The 19,991-nt window shown below is 40.3% G+C and overlaps 1 protein-coding gene across 2 annotated transcripts in view; it reads left to right on the top strand.

Annotated features, from left to right (window-relative positions):
- Positions 1 to 16,273: 16,273 nt before the first annotated feature.
- Positions 16,274 to 19,991, top strand: part of LOC127447358 (SAFB-like transcription modulator) — a 30,012-nt gene continuing 26,294 nt past the window's right edge. Inside the window, exons 1-3 of one of the 2 annotated variants that reach the window (XM_051709298.1) lie at positions 16,274 to 16,457; positions 17,137 to 17,221; positions 18,641 to 18,696. In XM_051709298.1, the coding sequence (XP_051565258.1) occupies positions 16,323 to 16,457; positions 17,137 to 17,221; positions 18,641 to 18,696 (276 nt within the window). In that variant the 5' untranslated portion in view covers positions 16,274 to 16,322. The remainder of the gene's footprint in view (positions 16,458 to 17,136; positions 17,222 to 18,640; positions 18,697 to 19,991) is intronic. The other variant, XM_051709220.1, reaches the window with a different exon arrangement.

The following is a 19,991-nucleotide window of genomic DNA, read 5'->3' as shown; positions in this document are numbered from 1 at the left end:
GCTTGCAGCATCCCTTCAAGATCTATAAAAAAAGCCCTGATCATCAGCGTTAGGTGCGTAAATATTAGCCAAAATCAACCTTTGCCCCTGAATTTCTGCTAAAATTTCTGACTCTTCCTAATTTATCTTTAATCTGTTTAAGACATTTTAATTGTTGATGCTTACTTATCAGTGTAATGACTCCCCTGCTCTTACTTGAGATAGCACTAAAGAAAACATGTCCACCCCATATCTTCCCAAAATGTTCAGCTTCCTGCGGGGAAAGATGTGTTTCTTGAAGGAACACTATATCATATTTCTTACATTTAAGAAATAACTTTCCTTCTTTTTATGGGGTGCCCCAACCCATTCACATTCCATGTGGAGAGAGACAATCCACTCATATTAACATTTGACATTTTGACATATTAGAAAAAATAGATTTTGTGTCAAAAATAAAATGATAAAGACCACATTCCACATTAGTGCAACAATCAAATCCCAAACTTCCCCCTGAACCAAACAAACAGAAAAAAGAAAAACATATGCATTAACCCTGCGCACGACAGTGCAAACCAATGTCCATCCCTCTAAACTCAAACAGTCCATGTACGCCTATGAGAGCCCCCGCGACAACTTTGCCATCGGATTGCTCAAGTCCAGTGTTTCTATAAAAATTTTGTAAGACAGAGTTACACAACAGAAGATAATCTATAAAACAAACTCCAGACAATAGGCGGAATAAGCACAAAAAACATGTAAATTCATCCACATAACAAACAAACTCCAGCCTCAAGTGGAACCAGCACACAAAAAATAAATAAATGTAAAAAATAAATAAATAAAATAAAAAAAGGCCTTTCAGTTTCCTCGGACAGTCAAAAAAATGTTCAGTGAGCCGGCCCATTCAACTGCTACATGAGTGCAACAAATGACCCCATCACTCCAATGTCCTGCAAGAAATACTCCACAAAACAGACTCCAACCAATAGGAGGCATAAGCACAAAGAACATGCAGATTTATCCACAACACTGTCCCAAAGGAGTGCTGCTACACAAAATAAACTCCAGCCTCTAGGCGGAACCAGCACAAAAAGAAACAAAAAAGGCTTCCTTGGACGATCAAGTGGATGGTCAGTGAGTCGGTTCACTTGGCTGCAATGTGAGAACCACAAAATAACTTACTCAGTCCATTGACTTTATGAAGGACATTGCTTGCTTGGGACATGTAAATATTTTACAGCTATCCTTAGTATCTATTCTCAATTTGGCCGGGAACATCAGTGCAAAAGCGACCTTCCGTTGATGTAAGAGTTTCTTGCATTCCTTGTAGTGATTACTTTCTCTCTTGTCGAATTCTCAAAGTCTGGGAACAAGAAAATGCTGTGGTTCTTCCAAGAAAGCCTTCTGTTACTCCTCGCGTAACACGAGATCTTCATCGGATGATCTCAGAAATTTGGCCAGAATTGATCAGGGCCTGTCTCCCTCAGCGGATCACCGAGCCGGGACCCTTTGAGCTCGCTCGATTTCCAGCTTATGGCCTGTTATGTCGAGCAGACTTGAAAAGAGCCCGTCCAGGAATTTCACCATATCCCGACCTTCTTCGTCCTCAGGAATTCCAACAATTCTGACATTATTCCAGCGGTTACGATTCTCCAAATCCTCCAACTTCTCCCAAACGCACTCCAAATCAACCTTGGTCACAGCGGATTAGCAGTTAATTCCCTCTTCGATGACTCCAGATAATCGATCCGTTTCTCGACATCCGCCACTCTTGTAACCACCTCAGTGAATTTTGTCTCCATGGCCGTGATCGACGTATTGCAGCAAGATCCTCCAAGTCAGCAATGATCTTTGTCAGCATTGCCGACACCTTCAACAATTCTCGCCGAATTTCCTTCATTTCTCCAGCCAAATCAACTCCCTGGCTCGAGGCCTCCGGAGGGGTGTCAGCTTGAGCACATAAGTGTCTTTTAATGTCTCCAGGATTTTGATGCCCAAGGATTTTGAATTCTTCGCCATATTTGTCTTCTTAGAACAGTTATGGATCAGGGTGTATCAAATCTCACCGGTTTATGACACAAAAAGTATCAAAACTAGCAAAGTGCACAGAACTCGCCGTTCACATGTCCGAACATCGCATGGCGTCACATGACTTCAATAATGTTCATTTCATTAGAATCCCTGAGGGAAAGGACGGTCAAGATATGGTACATTTTTTGGAGGGGCTCATTCCAAATTTGATCGACACAGCGGGCTGCCGGCTTGAGATAGAGCGCACGCACAGAACTCTCGTCAGCTTACCAAACAGGCGACAGACCCCGATCCATCATGGCAAGATTCTTGTGGTCGACAGACAGAGAATTTCTTCTACGAGCGGCGAGGAATAAAGGCAAGTTGTCCTGGGAGGACTGCAACATTATGGTTTTTCCAGACTTTGCCAAAATTACGCAAGTGTAGCGGGATAGTTTCAAAGAGTGTAAGAAATTTCTGCACGTACAGAAGGTGAGCTTTGCATTGCTTTACTCTGCTAAGCTGAGAACTGACACCAAGGATGCATGCAAGACTTTTACATGCCCACAACAAGCTATGGCTTTCATTAAAACAATGGTGTGAGTGGGTAACTTTTCCTGCACTTAATCAATAATCATGCACTACCCATGTGTATGTGTGTATGTATGGCACTAACCATGTGTATGTGTGTATGTGTATAATTAGTTTTTATTTTTTATTATTATCTATGTCTTGCTGCTGTTTTTGTATTGTTTTTGTATGGTTGTACACTGGAAGCTCCTGTCACCAAGACAAATTCCTTGTATGTGTAAGCAAACTTGGCAATAAAGCTGATTCTGATTCTGATTCTGATAATATATCAATAATATAGACTACACATTTTGTTGATGCAGTCTGAGGGTTTGTTATTCTGTTGGCTGCCCACTAACTCTTGCTTTTTTGCTCTCTCTCTCTTTCTTCCTCTATTGACTTATTGTTGGGTGTGGCAGCGGGGGCGTGGTCAAGCATCTCTCCCGAGAGAGAGAAAGCGGTAAGGGCGCTTACACCTGTCTCTAATTTCAGTGAGCACGGGGAGAGTGGCATAAATAGAGCGACACAGCGCTTAATCTGGTAACAATAGTGTCACGAAAAATCTCCTGCCGTGCATGGACCGTCGGATTTCCGGGGTATGGACAACAGTTGGGACTGTTTGGACTGTTGTGTGCAGGGATGATGTGCATCTTTTTTTCTGTTCTGTGGGTCATTAAGGATTTTATGGTTACATCAGTGTTGAATAGTGGTCTATATAATTTATCCTTGGGTACACAGTTTTTCTTTGCATGTCAATATGTCACACTTTAATATAGGTCAAATGTTTCTCTCCACATGGAATGTTAATGGGCTGGGGCACCCTATAAAAAGAAGGTTGTATCTTATCTTAAGCATGACATTTTTAGATGCATATAGTGTTCCTTCAAGAAACACACCTTTCTTCACAGGAAGCTGAAAAACTTAGTAGAGCATGGGGTGGGCATGTGTTTTGCAGTGCTGGTTCAAGTAAGAGCAGGTGAGTCATCGCATTGATAAGTATTTACAATTTAATTGTCTCAAACTGATTAAAGATAATTTAGGAAGAGTCATTATTGTTTTGGCTGAAATACAGGGGCAAAATCTTATTTTGGCTAATATTTATGCACCCAACACTGATGATCAGAACTTTTTTTATAGATCTTGAGGGAAATTTACAAGCAGCTGGGATCCTCCTTGATGTGGTTTTGGATGGAGTCTTCAGTCTTTTAATGGATCCGGTCCTGGATTATAATGATGCAAAAGTGTGTAGACAGACCCTTTAGAGCAACGTTGACACTACAGAGGATGTGTAAAAAACTTGGTCTTACAGACATTTGGAGACTTCTGAATCCATCTGGGTGCGACAACACCTTTTTGATCAGTTGATAGGATTTACTCTAGAATATAAATATTTTTTATATATATCCAGGACACTTATACCATTTGCCACTGATTGCTCGATTGGGAACATTTTAGTTTCAGATCATGCTTTGGTGTGGTTATGTTACCGCATATAGAGAAAAGAAAATCACATAGATGGCGCTTTAATACATCCCTTTTACAGAACCAAAAATTTAAAAAAATGTTAAAGACAGAAGTATATTTTTATGTAGAAACCAATTGGTCCTCAGTGTCCTCTGTGGGTGTGGCATGGGAGGCGCATAAGGCAGTACTTAGGGGTGGATCATACAATATGCCTCATTCATTACAAAGATCAAAGCACAGGAATTCATGGAATTGGAAAGGAGTATTAAAAGTGCTGAAATAGACCTGAAGCGCCGAAAGTCATCCAATGAACTTAGAGAGTTCACTCAGTTAAAATGTAGGTATAATACTATTTTGTCACAGAAGGTAAGAGTTTTGCTTATTGAGGGGCAACACAGACATACTTTGAGTCAGGTGACAAGGCAGGGAAACTGCTTGCCAGATACATAAAACAGAGAGAGTTTTTTCCCACCATTCCTTCAGTGGTCTTCTGGAGGCAGTATATTTACCTCTGCCACAGATATTAATAAGGCCTTTAAAGAAATCTATTTCGATATTTACAGTTCCACGTCTTCATCTATCGATAAGGATATTAACAACTTCGTAGCACCATTAGAACTTCATAAATGGACGAATGATCAAAAAGACTTTGATATTACTTTGGAGGAGATGGTTGAGGTAATTAAAGCCTTGCCAGCACTGGGGCTAGATAGTTTTGCTGCAGAATTTTTAAGATCTTATGTCACAGAACTGGCTCCACTTGTGTTAGAAGTTTACACAGAGTCATTAAAGAAAAGTGAACTACCACCAACCATGGCACAAGTCATGATCAGTCTCATTCTTAAAAAGATAAAGACCCAAATGAATGTAAAAGTTATCGTCCAATTTCCCTGATCCAGTTAGATGTAAAAATGTTGTCTAAAATTCTGGCTAATCGATTAAGCAGAGTAATTACATCTCTTATACATATAGATCAAGTGGGGTTTATTCGTGGTCATAGTTCTTCTGATAATATTAGACATTTTATAAATATTATGTGGTCAGTAGCGAATGATCAGACCCCGATTGCTGCCATCTCACTTAATGCAGAGAATGCGTTTGATAGGGTGGAATGGGACTATTTTTTAAGATTTTGGAAATTTACGGGTTTGGGAACACTTTTATTTGGTGGTTTAAGTTACTCTATAAACATCCGTCAGCGGCAGTGCAAACTAAAGTTTTAATTTCTGATTATTTTTGTCTTGGTAGGGGAACTCGGCAAGGATGTCCTCTCTCCCCTTTGCTGTTCTGTCTTGCCCTGGAACCATTAGCAGCTACAATAAGAATAAGAATAAGAAGGATGATTTTCCTGGTATTGTAGCAGAAGGTGTGTTGCATAAACTTTTACTGTATGCAAATTATATATTACTATTTGTCTCTGACCCTAAAAGATCTATGCTTAGCCTCCATAGAATTATTAATTCTTTCGCCACATTTTCAGGATGCAGGGCGAATTGGTCTAAATCGGAAGCTCTTACTCTGACAGCATGTTGCCCTACCACAGCTTTCCAACCTGGTGCCTTTCAATGGCAAAAGCAAGGCATTAGGTATTTAGGCATTTTATTTCCAGCAAATTTGAAAGAGCTAACTTTGACCCATTAATGAAAATGTTCTCATGTGATGTTGATAGGTGGGCTTCACTACATTTGCCTATGGCTGGGATGGTCAATGTTATAAAAATGAATTGTATCCCCAAATTCAATTATTTACTGCAGTTTCTCCCTCTAGTAGTTCCTCTTTTTTATTTGAAACAATTTAATAGAATATCTACGTTTTTTATTTGGAATGGTAAACGACCTCGATTACATTACAGTAAGTTACATAGACCAATTGACAAAGAAGGTTTAGGACTCCCCAAAATTTTGTTATATTACTATGCTTTTAATCTTAGAAACTTGGTCCATTGGTCTCCAACAGACAGAGCCCCTCCCTGGGACACCATTGAACAAGCGGTCCATGCCCCAATTTCACCATTGCAAAGTCTTTCTATTAAATTGCATCCCATTATTTCACACTTACATTCAGTATGGACAAGTAAGGTTTCCTGTATGTTCAAGTTTGATACTTACCTAAATGTTTCCTCAAGTATATGGCTGAACCCCAAATTATGAATCAACAAGTGCCCCTTTTGCTGGAAAGAATGGATGGAGAGGGGTGTTGCTACACTTGGTGACCTTTATGAAAATGGAGCTTTGAGATTATTTGAAAATATAACACAGCAATTGAGGATTTCTTGGTCTAAATTTTTCAGGCATTTACAGTTACGCCATTTCCTTTGTACTATTTTTGGTGGTAGTACACAGCCCCCTAAAAATGCAGACACTCTTTGTATGGTGGTAACAGCCTTTGGAAAGGTCATAAAGCATAGCGTACTACTCCTCGTTGATTCAGAGTCTGGGTGATGGGGCCTTAACAGCTCTTAAGAGGTTTTGGGAAAGAGATTTGAACTTGCTATTGGAGGATGGGGAGTGTGAAAGAATTTAAAACAATGTCAAAACTATGTCTAAGGTTGCAAGGGTACACCTTATTCAGTTTAAGATTTTGCCTCGTTCCTACTGGACTCCCTCTAGATTGTTTAGGCTTGGATTAAAAGACACACCTACCTGCCTGTTAGTTGGAGGATGGAGATATAGCCCATTCTCCGTGGTTCTGCGCTAAGATTCAAGAATTCTGGGTAAGAGTCATCTGTGAGGTATTAGATACTCAAATCTCATTCTGCCCTAGACTACATATATTGGGCGATGGGACGGTTATTAAAGTAGGTGACAAATATACAAAAAGATGGGTCCAAACTAGTGTAATGATTGGCCGACAGATAATTCTTAGAGGCTGAAGTCAATTGGCGCTCCCTTGTTTCAAGAATGGTTCACTGAATTGGGCAGAGTGGTGGCATTCAAAAAAGATGTCATATAAACAGCTTGGCAGATTAGGGAATTAATGGGGGATAATGGTTGACTCTGTGCATGTATACTTTGCTTTATTCTGTACTGAAACAAAAGAGGGAGAAACATTTGAGGCATGCCTCCCTCGCAAGTTCAGCTTGCGCAAACTTCACAGCACCTCAAAAAGGGGGACAGGCAGGTTTTTTCCCCAGGCCCTCCCCTGCGCAGCAGATGGCAGCCATAAACATGCAGCAGAGACTGGCTCAGGCAAAGAAGCTGTCCTTCGTGGCAGCAGCTGCCAAATATTGCCTTGCCAATCCCCAGGGAGAGAAGAAGAGGCGGGCGACCTAGCTGCATCTCAGATGGGAAAGAGGGGACAGTGAGTAGCACCCAGGGATTTCTGTACCCCTCCTCTCCTCATGAAGTGAGCAAACTATTCTCCCCTTCAAACAAGAAGAGAAGGGGGATGGAGCAGTCACTCTATTTGAGAAGGAACTGTTCAGTTCAAGTTCGTTTAGTCCACTTCACAGTTTAATTGGTGTGGAGGCACAAGTTAACGTAGTGCTCCCTGTGTTAAACCTCCCCCCTCCACCCGCTGGATTCAGTCCGAGGGGTAGAGAGTTCACAAGCATGAATGTGTTGAATGTAAAAATAAACATGTTCCCTGTGCATCCAGGTAGTGGCCGAGGGCACAGAACATTATCAAAATAAACACAAAAGAAAACAAATAAAAAATATCACTATAAGATCTGCAATTTCCAGCTCCGCCACTGGAGGCCATTACGCCACCAGTGAGCGAGAGCTCAAGTGGCCAGCTCGCTGTTCGGGTGGAGAGCTGGTGCGCATGCGCAGTCCAGTCTACCCCTGGGTACTGTCCACGATAGTAAGGGGTTATCGGCTGCAATTCACTGTGAAACCACCAAATTTCAACAGTGTGTTAATGTCAACAGCGGAAAGGGAATCAGCTCTGATTTTTGAGGTAGAAATAGCCTCATTATTGAGCAAAAGAGCAATACTATTGGTACTGGCGGAGGATAGCCGTCAGGAGTTATACTCCCGGTGTTTTGTCATCCCCAAAAAAGGGGGAGATCTCCGCAGAACCTCAACAAACATCTTAGAAAATACAGATTCAAAATTCTGATGCTCAAAGTGCAATCTCACTCTATTTGTCCCAGAGATTGGTTTACATCAATGGATCTCAAGGACGCATATATCCATATAAACATTTATACAGCTCACAGGAAATTCCTGAGGTTCGCCTATCAGGGCATAGCCTACGAATTTTTGAAATTCCATTCTGACTTTCATTAGCTCCGAGAATTTTCAGCAAATGTGTGGAGGCGGCTCTGACTCCGTTGAGGAGAGCGGGTCTCAGAGTGTCTGCATATTTGGACAATCTGCTCCTCTGTGTGCCATCAAGCAACAAGCAGAGAAAGACATGAACATGTTCGTGTCTCATATGGAAAACTAGGAGTTTGAGATAAACCTCACAAAGAGCTGTCTGGTACCATCTCAAGAAATAAATTATCTGGGTCTCAGACTGAACTCTGATCTGTATAAAACCTTTCTTTAAGTGGAATGCATCAGATCATTTCACAGTTGTCTATCCATTTTTCAGAGGGGGAGAATGGTCCCTTTCAGGATGTGTCTGTGTCTGTTGGGGTTAATGGCCTCAACAGTTTCAGTCATTCCTTTAGGACTATTGCGAATGAGAGAGTTCAGCACTGGATGGCAGCACAGCACTTGTGTCCCCAAAGACACTTAAACCAAAGAGTGTGAGTGATGTCAGAGGGGGTACACGCTCTCTGTCACTGGAGAATTACTGCTTTCCTCCACTAGGGAACCTCCTTGGGGGCGGTCTCTTTGAGGAAAGTGGTGACGACAGACACATCACTTACAGGTTGGGGTGCAGTGTGTGAAGGCAGAATAGTGAATGGGATTTGGCCCGTGTCACAACAAAATGCGCACATAAACTTTCTGGAGTTACTGACAGTGTTTCCAGCATTGAAATACTTTGTACAGTTCCTTCAAGGCCACCATGTCTTAGTCAGATTGGACAACACGAGTGGCATACATAAACAGACATGGGGGAAATCGTTCGCAGTGGCTGCACAGCTTTGCACAAAAGCTGATTGTGTGAAGCAGTGTGCACTTCCTCTGGTTACGGGCAACTCACGTCCCGGGTGTAATGAACTGGGGGCGGATTTATTGTCCAGAAGGAATCCCCTGTATGGGGAGTGGAGGCTCCACCCACAGGTGGTGAGTCAGCTGTGGGAGAGATTCGGGAAGGCTGCCGTAGATCCCTTTGCATCACATGTCTTGTCAACATGTCAACACTCATTGCCCTCAGTTCTTTTCTCTGGTGAGCGAAAATGCACCTATGGGTGTGGATGCGCTGGCACACCCATGGCCAAATGAGCTTTTATACGCATTTCCCCCTCTGAGCCTGATCAGCCCAGCTCTAAAAAGAGTAAGAGAGCACAGTCACTCAGTAATACTAATCGCCCCATACTGGCCGGGAAAACTTTGGTTGGCGGAGATAATTCAGCTCCTTTACGACCAGCCCTGGCCTCTTCCCCTGCGGGAACACCTGTCTCTGCACACAGAGAAATTTTTCACCCGCACCCAGACTGAGTAGCTCTTTGGGCCTACCCCATGAGAGGATTTAAATGCCACTGGGTTGCCTCCAAGGGTGATTGAAGTGATTCAGAGCACAAGGGCAGCCTCTACTCAATCATTATATGATTTCAAGTGGGGTGTGTTTAAACAGCGGTGCACTCAAAAACATATAATTCCCTTTTTTGTTCTGTAGCGGACATGCTGAGGTTTCTGCAAGACCTTTTGGATAAGGGTGGAGCATTCTCTACTGTTAAGGTATATCTTGCAGTGATATTGGCATGCCATGTTGGGTTTGACTCGGGAACGATTGGTCAACACCCTCTGGTGTGTAAGTTTATGAAAGGTGTGCAGAGGTTACATCCGGTCTCAAAACCGCTGATTCCGCAGTGGGATCTCTCTGTGGTTCTGAATGCACTCTCTTAGCCCCCATTTGAACCCACAGAGAGTATTAGTATGAAGCATCTTTCACTAAAGGCTGCTTTATTGTTAGCTCTCTCTACTGCAAAGCATGTAAGTGAACTACATGCTTTGTTGGTTCATCAATCTTGAATGCGCTTCACTCTGGGGTTTTCAAGAGTATTCCTCGAGACAAACCCCACATTTGTGCTGAAGGTGAGTGATTCACCATTTAATTGCCATTCAGTGGACTTGTTGGCTTATCACCCACTGCTGTTTTCCTCATCAGAGGAAGAAAGGCTTCATTGTTTGTGTCCAGTTCACGCCCTGCATGTGTACGTAGAAAGGATGCGGACACTGAGAAAGAGCAATCAGCACTTTATATCTTGGGCTAACTCTTATAATGGTAAACCCATATCACGCCAGCGTTTGTCTCATTGGGTCGTGGAGGCTACTATATTAAGTTATAATAGCACTGGTTTGCATTTTCCGGAGGGCTTGAGAGCTCATTCCACTAGAGGCATGGCCACCTCATGGGTGCTGTTTAAGGGCATTACAGTCCAGGACATTTGTGCTGCAGTGAGCTGGGCATCGCCTCCAACATTTGTGAGATTTTTCAGACTGGATGTTACCAAGCTCAGTTTTAATAGAGGTGTAAAGCATCTCATTCCATAACTGTTCCCTGGTGGCAATATAGTTTGGAGATGTTTCATACAATATTCTGAGTCAGTCTGCTTCGGACAGCATATCTGTAATCTGGGAGTTGTCCACATCCCATAGTGAGATACCGAATGAATGTCTGATAGAGAACGTAAGGTTACAAATTAACCCTGGTTCTCTGATAACAGAAGTGAGGTATCTCACCACACTTCCCTCTTTGTAGCAGCACAGGAAGAGATAATCTGAGAATGACATTAAGGCAGGTGACAGTGGCTTCTATCAGGAAGGCAGGGCTTCCTGGTCACTGCTGTGACTTGTCTGTCATTGGACAGACATGATGCTATAAAATTGCTTCCATGATTTCATGCATGGTTTTTAAATGTAAGGTATAACATTTGCAGAAAATGTCACAAAAATATGTGGCTGTATAGTGCCAATACTTCAGAGTCGAGATTATTTTTTATTGACAGTGCCTACACAGTGTGTAGATGACATGAAGCAATGGTCTGAGGTTAGTTACACTGATATTACTAACTACTTAGTTGTTATAATAGCCAGTAACTGCCAAGTTGAGCCTGAAATTCATTTTTACTCCAAACTTAAAGGTGGACTCAGTAATTATTTAATCCTAAAGAAATTAATTTTAATTTTGAAACATATGTATAAAATCATGACCACTCAGATGAGATGAGGACTGTAGTCATATCAGTAACCTTATAAAAGCAGTTTTATTCTATATGGGGGAGGGGCGCCCTCATGGGGGCTGCCATTTTAGAATCACATGACCAGCTGAATACTACTCACTTAATCTCAGTAACCATCTTATTATTGGACACTTTCACTCTTGGATTAAATTAGTCATAGCTGATTGTGAATAGTGAATTTCTACAATGGTATCTGTAACTGAAATCTATTGATTTTGAATGATGCTGCATCCACACCACTAGGTGCAGCACCGCTGTTCCCTATTTTAATATTATGCAGTCTGCTTAGGACACCAACTCCCTAGGGTGACACCAGAAACTCCACCGGCTGCACTTACTCGCATGTTATAAGTCATTCAAGGACCCGATAGAAGTCGCGGAACACCCCCACTCTGCGTGGAGCATCAATTTGGCCAGCGGTGGACAAGTCCAAGTCCAAGTCCAAGATGACACAAACAAAAAGTTACTGAGTGCGCCTTTAAATAGTTGTTGTTCTCCGTCTGGATCACTCGTTTTGGTAGTTTTTTACAGTGAGTCTCGAGACCAGAAACAGAAAACAGACAATTAGAAACATCATGGTGCCGCCCAGTGGTTGCTACGAGGTTGTTCATCGATGGTATATGCTTCCTTTGATGCCCTCCCTATGCGTTATTTCAACTTTATTGTTTAAAAATCATGTTTGATAGCGAAATTCATGATAAACAACTACATTACCCATGGTCCTGCAGAGAAAGCTTCACCAATCAGAGAAATTGGCCAACAAAGCACCGAGCCTGTGAAACATGACTCCATCATAGTGAATCCTATGATGCACTATGAATTACATAATCGAGTCGGTGTCTCTTCACCCTTAAAGGAATAGTTCACCCAAAAATGAAAATTCTCTCATCATTTACTCACTCTCATGCCATCCCAGATGTGTACGACTTTCTTTCTTCTGTTGAACACACAAACAAAGATTTTTAGAAGAATATCTCATCTCTGTTGGTCCATACAATGTAAGTGGATGGTGATCAGCACTTTAAAGCACCAAAAAGCATAAACAATCATAGTATAAGTAATCCATTCAATCAGGGGTTAAATTATTGTCTTCTGAAGCGATATGGTTGCTTTGGGTGAGAAACAGATCAGCATTTAAGTCTTTTCACAAAATTGTTTACTTCTAGTCACTTTCCAATGTACATCCATGAGGGGAATCAGTTCACGCTGTCTCTCGCATGGCATAAGCGTGCTGGCATGTTCAAATGATAGCAAAACCAATGAAGCTTGTGAACAGCTTTCTGTTGTAAATAAATCGAGCCGCACTTCCAGTTGTATCGCGTCTGTTCTTGCGTGAACATGCCAACACGGTTAAGCAGGGGTGTAGGAACGATCTGAAAACTGGGGGAGAGACACATTCTAACATCCTGTCTACACCGGACGCGAGCGTCGCGTCAAAAGCAATAGAATCCATTATAATCAATGTTGCTCTCTACAATGGAAGCGTCCGTTGTGGCGTGTTGCGTCATGCCGACAGTAAACAGGTGTCCCATTCCATTTTTGCGCTGCACGTGCTGGCGCTACTACTGCCAACAACACAAATAAACAGTTTAGAATGTTTGAGTCGATGCGTCCAGTGTAAACAGTCTCAAGCCGTTACATCACGTCAACAGATGCGCCCGGTGAGGACAGGGTGTTCTCATCAGCCTCTCTTCACAATACGACAGTTTTAAAGAGTTTTTTTTTTTTTTTTAATGTTTTGTTTTTAAGAATGTGATATCATTTGAAAGAAATCATATCAACTGAACATTTAAGAAACATCAGCATTTTTTATGATATAACTTCAATAATTAGAACTAAAATGTAGAAATCATGTATGAATGAAAATGTTCATATTAAACAAATGAATTATGATATAATTTAATGACTGCTGTCAAACATTTCAAATACTGGTCCAGTCTGCCAGATATGCCACAAACATCACCACTACCACTAATCTAAATTCAATATAACAGCCAAACAAAAAACATGGAAAAGTCAAAGAACAATATATTGTTTAGAAGTATACTATGACATTAGACCAATGTTGTCACACACATGACTCTATGAAAGAAATCCCAAATGTCTGTCCCCTCCAGTTTTTTTTTTGTTTGTTTGTTTTTTTGGCTGGTGGTTGTACATGAAACATTATTGGTCATTCAGTGTTTCAGTGAAAAAGACTAACAATAAAGAGGTCAAAGATTTAAAACTCGCTGAAAGTTACCAAAATGTAAAAAGTTTTCATCTTTTCAACAACATTAACAATTGTCAAAGATGACTTCTCTGTTTGCTCAAGTCTTTTCTTGTGTACATTGCAGCTCTGTCTTTGCTGAATGCTGGCAGGCTGTTGGGCTCATTAATATTAATCACGTTGTCTGCGTTCACTCTGATTTGCTGAATCAAAACGTGGACTGGGAGTGCTAGCCAATGGAATTGCCGATTTTGAGTTAGTTCCACCTACAGCCGAGTCAACCCCCCTGGGTCTTAAAGGATTCGGGTTAGGCGAACGGCTGCGTTTTTACCCCCCCTTGCACTACAGTTAAGCAAAATAAACGTATTAAAATGTCATCATTTTTTCACAAAAAGTAAATTATAACCCCATTATAATCCCTCATTTATAATGGTTCATATGCACTTGCGCTTAAGTCACGCGAGAGGCAGCATGAACTGATTCCCCTCATGGACACACATCAGTAAACTACACATAGAAAACCATTTTAGTAAAAAGGACTTAAATATTGATCTGCCTCTCACCCAAAGCGTTCACGCTTTAGAAAACACTTATTTAACCACTGAAGCCGTATGGATTATTTTACTACAGCTGTCTATGCTTTTTGGTACTTGAAAGTGCTGATCACCATCCACTTACATTGTATGGACCAACAGAGCTGGGATATTCTTCAAAAAATCTTCATTTGTTTTCTGCTGAAGAAAGAAAGTATTAAACATCGGGGATGGCATGAGAGTGAGTAAATGATGAGAGAATTTTCGTTTATGTGTGAACTATTTAAACTACTTATCTATTTGTACGTATCAGAATATATTGTAATAAACCTAAAATATATTGTTTCTATACTTATAATCAACAACCTAAAATGGCTTACAACTGTTTTATGAGGACTTTTATGAAAAGTCTATGGATGAAATGAAAAATACTTCCGGAACCCAGATGGCTGAATAAGGGGGCGGGCAGTTAAATTGATTAAAATAAGGGGTAAATTCTACTGATTCCCTTTTCACATCACGGTTAAGAAAATATAATAGTGACCATCTTTTTTGGAATTGCGGTTATGATATCTGGGGGGAATGTGCGTAACACTCATGAAAATAATGGCACAATGTAAAAATATTCGTATTGTCGGTGCCCTCGTGAATATGTTTGTTCGATTTGTCCTCACAGTTTTATTCGATCAATTAAAGCCTGCGACCTCAATATACGGGTACCGTCCTGCCAGTGTTGCCAACTCAGCGACTTTGTCACTAGATTTAGTTACTTTTCGACCCCTTAGCGAGTAAAAGAGCTATCTAGCGACTAGCGACAATTTTAGCAACTTTTGTAGTCTGCTTTAGCGATATTCTTGCACATCTGGCGACATAAAAAACATAAGCTCTATCTAAAATGATTTTTCTCCGTGTTCTAGCGCCCCCTGTGTTTCAAGTAATATGACTGACATGCATGCCATCATGAGCATACGGAGACGGATGTTCTTTAAATCAAATGACTGATGAGCTGACGTGCTGTTGGAATTTGTTGCAAAAATCTCAACCTCAATTCACGTGCATGCTCTCCGTTTAGAAAAGAAAAGTCAGCCTACAGCGATAGAAGAGCAATGAGAAATGATCTAGCAGGGCGAGAGAGAGAAAGAAAGAGAGAGATAATATGAACAGATGAGGCGTCACTGTCAAAAAGTAATTGTAACACAGTAACACTGGCACAAGTAATACACATTGATGGTTTAGCATCACACAACAGATATGTAAAAAAAAAAAAAAAAAAAAAAAAGATATATATATATATATATATATATATATATATATATATATATATATATATATATCATATTATCTCCAAAACAGCTCCACGTGAGTCATTATAAGGCATATAGATCCATGTTTAAAAATAAATAATGATAAAAAAAAAAAACATCCCCAACACTACACCGCTGCCTACCCATGGTTGCTATTGCTAGGGCAATTTTGGACTTTGACATTGTTCAATAATGCAGTTTAATTACAAAACAAAATAAATAAACAGAAATCCCCCACTGTCTGTATGTTTGACAAGTTAAATTAGTGATAGCTAAATGATTAGTAGTAAAATACTAATTGTTAAATCATTAGTTCAATTAACAAAAAAAAAAAAAAAAAAACAAAAAAAAAAAATTCAACACCTTTAAAGAATTGCCATAGCGCTTTACGCCAATTTATTTACATAGGTAAATTTGACGTCTTAAGTAATACATGACGTCATCACGTGATTTAGCTACTTTTAGCAACATTTCAGCGAGCCTTTGGCGACATCCCACAGGAATGTGCAGTAAGTGCAGTGAGCTAGAAACAGTTGAACACATCCTTATACATTGTACAGCATATAACAATGAAAGGCAAGTAATGCAGGCAAAGTTGCAGGAAATGGAAATTAATATTATCTAGAAACTTTTCTGGCTAAAAAGCATGGAGCAATGAAAGATGCCGTTTGGGGCTTTTTAAAAGCAACGGGAGTTGAGTCTAGAATAATTTCTTTTTTTTTTTTTACTTTTTAAATATATATATAGAGAAAGAGGGTAATAATTTTCATGTGCCATCGATGCTCCACACTCCAGTTCAGTTGGTGGCGGTAATACACCAAAAGCTGGTTTGCCAACCGCCAATAAACAGAAAAGAAGAAGAAGAAGATGCAGAAGAAGCCTTTGACAACGACTTCCCATGAACACTGACTCGCACTTGCGTCGCTGTCGAGCTCGCGCACACAGTCAAAATGTCGGCGGTGGCCATTTCAGCGGAGACTAAGAAGATTACAGATTTACGAGTTGTAGATCTCAAATCAGAGCTCAAACGAAGAAATTTAGATATCACGGGTGTGAAAAATAACCTAATCGCAAGATTGAAACAGGTAAAACTCTTTTAAAAGATTTAATCACGCAGGCGTGTGGTGGCAAATCTCGCAAGCTAGCTTGATGGCTAGTCTGTTAGCAAATCCGTTTACACAATGATAATGTTTGCTAAAACATGACATTAAAAACGTTGTTGCAATGCACGTATTTATGCACCGCATGAGATACCGTCGTAAACTATATTGTAGTGGGTTCAGAAACGGATCTGAGCAGGCCAAGTTCCATTAGCGAACTGTAAGACAATGCAGCTTCACGCGCTCAGGTCAGATGCTGCAACTTTAAACCAGTTCATCATCTGTATTTACAAACCTTATATGCAGTCATTGGAGAGTTGAAGAATCTAATGAGTGTGTTATAATAATATTGCATTTCACATTAATACATGCTGCTAGATCGCAAATAAGTCACGAGGTTTTGTGTTTGGCCTGTATGCTTTATAGTAGTTTCTGCTTAACGTTTAGTTTATTGCCTGTTAACCACACTTTATTTAATCAGAAATGGCGCTGCTACTGATCTCATACCTTCTGCAAGCTGTGTGATTAACTGCAACATCACATGAATTGTGCACAGCGATGCATTTACGTTCTGAGAATTTCTGACCTGAATATGCAGTTTTCCATTATCTAAATCTCCCATAATCAATATTTGAAATGAATTCTTGTGTCCCCTTGGGTGCAGGCGATAGAAGATGAAGGTGGCGATCCAGACAATGTTGAGTTCCCCGTGTCAGTTGAGACACCCACGAGAAAAGCCAAATCCAAAGGTGAACCCAAGACTGATAATTTCACACTCTGAACTCAACCCATATATTTCACCATATTTGTGTGTTTATATATATATAGATATATATAATGTACATAAGTCTGACCAGTGTTTCCTACAGAATTCAGCTCATGCCAATCGCTTGCAAATTATACAGTTATGCACTTTAGATTATAATTAAGAATATTAACTTTGTTACCGCCCCTGGAGTCGTGAGTTTGAATCCAGGGTGTGCTGAGTGACACCAGCCAGGTCTCCTAAGCAACCAAATTGGCCTGGTTGCTAGGGAGGGTAGAGTCACATGGGGTAACCTCCTTGTGGTTGCTATAATGTGGTTCTCGCTCTGGGTGGGGTGCGTGGTGAGTTGTGCGTGGATGCCGCGGAGAATAGTGTGAAGCCTCCACACGCGTTACGTCTCCGTGGTAAGGCACTCAACGAGCCACGTGATGTCTCAGATGCGGAGGCGACTGAGATTCGTCCTCCGCCACCTGGATTGAGGCGAGTCACTACGCCACCACGAGGACTTTGAGTGCATTGGGAATTGGACATTCCAAATTGGGGAGAAAAAAAAAAAAGAGAATATTAACTTTGTAATATGTGGCACAGGCCTAGACTATATCACACATATAGCCTGTTCTTTTTTTGTTATTGAAGTTTTAATCAGGCTGTTTGTCAGGTCGAAATAAAAACAATATGCGTTAATGTCTTTCCCTAATTACAAATGTATTATAATAACTAATAACAACCCTATTATTATTATACAAGTAATATTTCTCAAACAATTTCTTAATTTGTAGGCAGCATTGCTATGGGATCTTGTAAAAAAAAAAAATTATTAAACATTTTTATTTTCTGTGTGAAGTCACATTAATGAAAGCCTTTGAGCGCCTATGAATTCCAATATGGTAAAATGCTGTCATCATCTGTCCACAAAAAAACCTGGTGTTATGAGGTTTTTGATATGTAATTGTATAGTAACATATAGTGGCCATTTAAAGTGAATTTAGAGCACTGTAAATACAATTGAATGCAACACATCCGTTATTCTGTGCATGAGATGAGATTGATGGAGGGAGCACAGACAGAACCACCTTACGTGCATTCAGAACAGAGCTCCACAGAGCAGCGTGTGGCATGTGCAGACTGTTTGTTGATTAGATCACAGCCCTTTGCAGTTTAGTGTTCATAAGGTCATATCTTGATTTTGATTTTATTTCGATGGATCGTTCAGCCCTACACAATGCGATAGAAAGACGTGTTGTTTTTGCGTTATTTCATGGAACGCGTTCTTATCTCATCACATTGAATTCAGACTGCAAGCTCACAATTTGAGTATCATTCTATTGCCATGGCGCTGGAGATACAGGAGTGGTGCAGGAAACACTGAGTCTGACCAAATTGCATTATTGCACATATTCAGGAAAGAAGGCCGACCTGGACAAAGACACCACCATGGAAGAGGAATCCTTCTCAAAGGTAAACACTTGGAACTGTTGCTTTTAGTAAGAATAATTTATTGTATATTTCATTAATAACAAATTAACATGTTTGTATGCATTTTGGGGTACCTTAATAACACTAATATTTAAAAAAAAAAATACATTATTTTTTGCATTAGATAACTTTACACAGCTGGACATGGCCTAATAAAACATGTATTTATTCATATTTTTATAACTTTGCATTTGAGTGTTTATACACCTGATCTGTTAATTATATAATGTTTACATTATAAATGTCCCAGAATTAAACTTTTTTTTTTTTAATTTTATTTTTATCTTCATCTTCTCAATGGCTTTCTTTCAAAGATGAAAGCTGCTACACTTACATTGAATTATAATTCCAACAGTTCATGGTTAAATGTTATGTTGAAAGTGAATGGAAGTGATTTTGTGCTGTCGTGTTATAATCAGAAAGAGTTACAAACAGGATAATGTTCACACATTGAGTTTATGTTTGGGGCAAAACAGCAATTCTCTGAAAATGTGTTTAAATGTCATGTAGTGTTCAAGTCTCTGGCGAAATAATCCATTTGAGGTGTTATTTGAAGAATTTCTAAAACCAAGTGCATGCACACCCAAAAATGTAAAAAAAAGAGATTAAAATATACTTCTAATACTTATAAAATTTTTATGTTTATTTATACACATTCAATGAGCACTTTATTAGGAACATTATACTAATGATAGCAGTACCTCCTCCCTATACGCATATTGCGCAGTCTGCATAGGGCAACTGTCTAGGGTGGCACCATGTTACCCTAGGGGGGCACCAGAAACTCCACCAGCTGTCCTTACTCGCACTTATTCAAGGACCTGATAACATTTGCGGAACACACAATGTAGGACATCAATTTGGCCAGCGACAGCCCTGCTGGGTAGGGCCTCTCTTTGCTCTCAAAACTGCCTCAGTTCTTCATTGCGTGGATTCCATAAGATGTTGGAAACATTCCTTTGAGATTCTGGTCCATGTCGATATGATTGCATCACGCAATTTCTACAGATTTGTCAGCTTCACATTCTTGCTGCAAATCTCCCGTTCTACCACATCCCAAAGGTGTTCTATTGGTTTCAGATCCGGTGAATGGGAAGGCCACTGAAGAACAGTGAACTCACTGTTATGTTCATGAAACCAGTTGGAGACGACTTTTGCTTTTTTGACATGGTGCATTGTCATGCTGGAAGTAGGCATTACAAGATGGGTAAATTGAGGCCATGAAGGGATGCACATGGTCAGCAGCAATACTCAAATAGGCTGTGGCATTCAAGCGA

Source organism: Myxocyprinus asiaticus, chromosome 1 (assembly GCF_019703515.2).
Source record: "Myxocyprinus asiaticus isolate MX2 ecotype Aquarium Trade chromosome 1, UBuf_Myxa_2, whole genome shotgun sequence".
Taxonomy (NCBI): Eukaryota; Metazoa; Chordata; class Actinopteri; order Cypriniformes; family Catostomidae; genus Myxocyprinus; species Myxocyprinus asiaticus.
The sequence above is the reverse complement of the archived record's forward strand: the minus strand, read 5'-3'. Positions and strand labels throughout refer to the sequence as shown.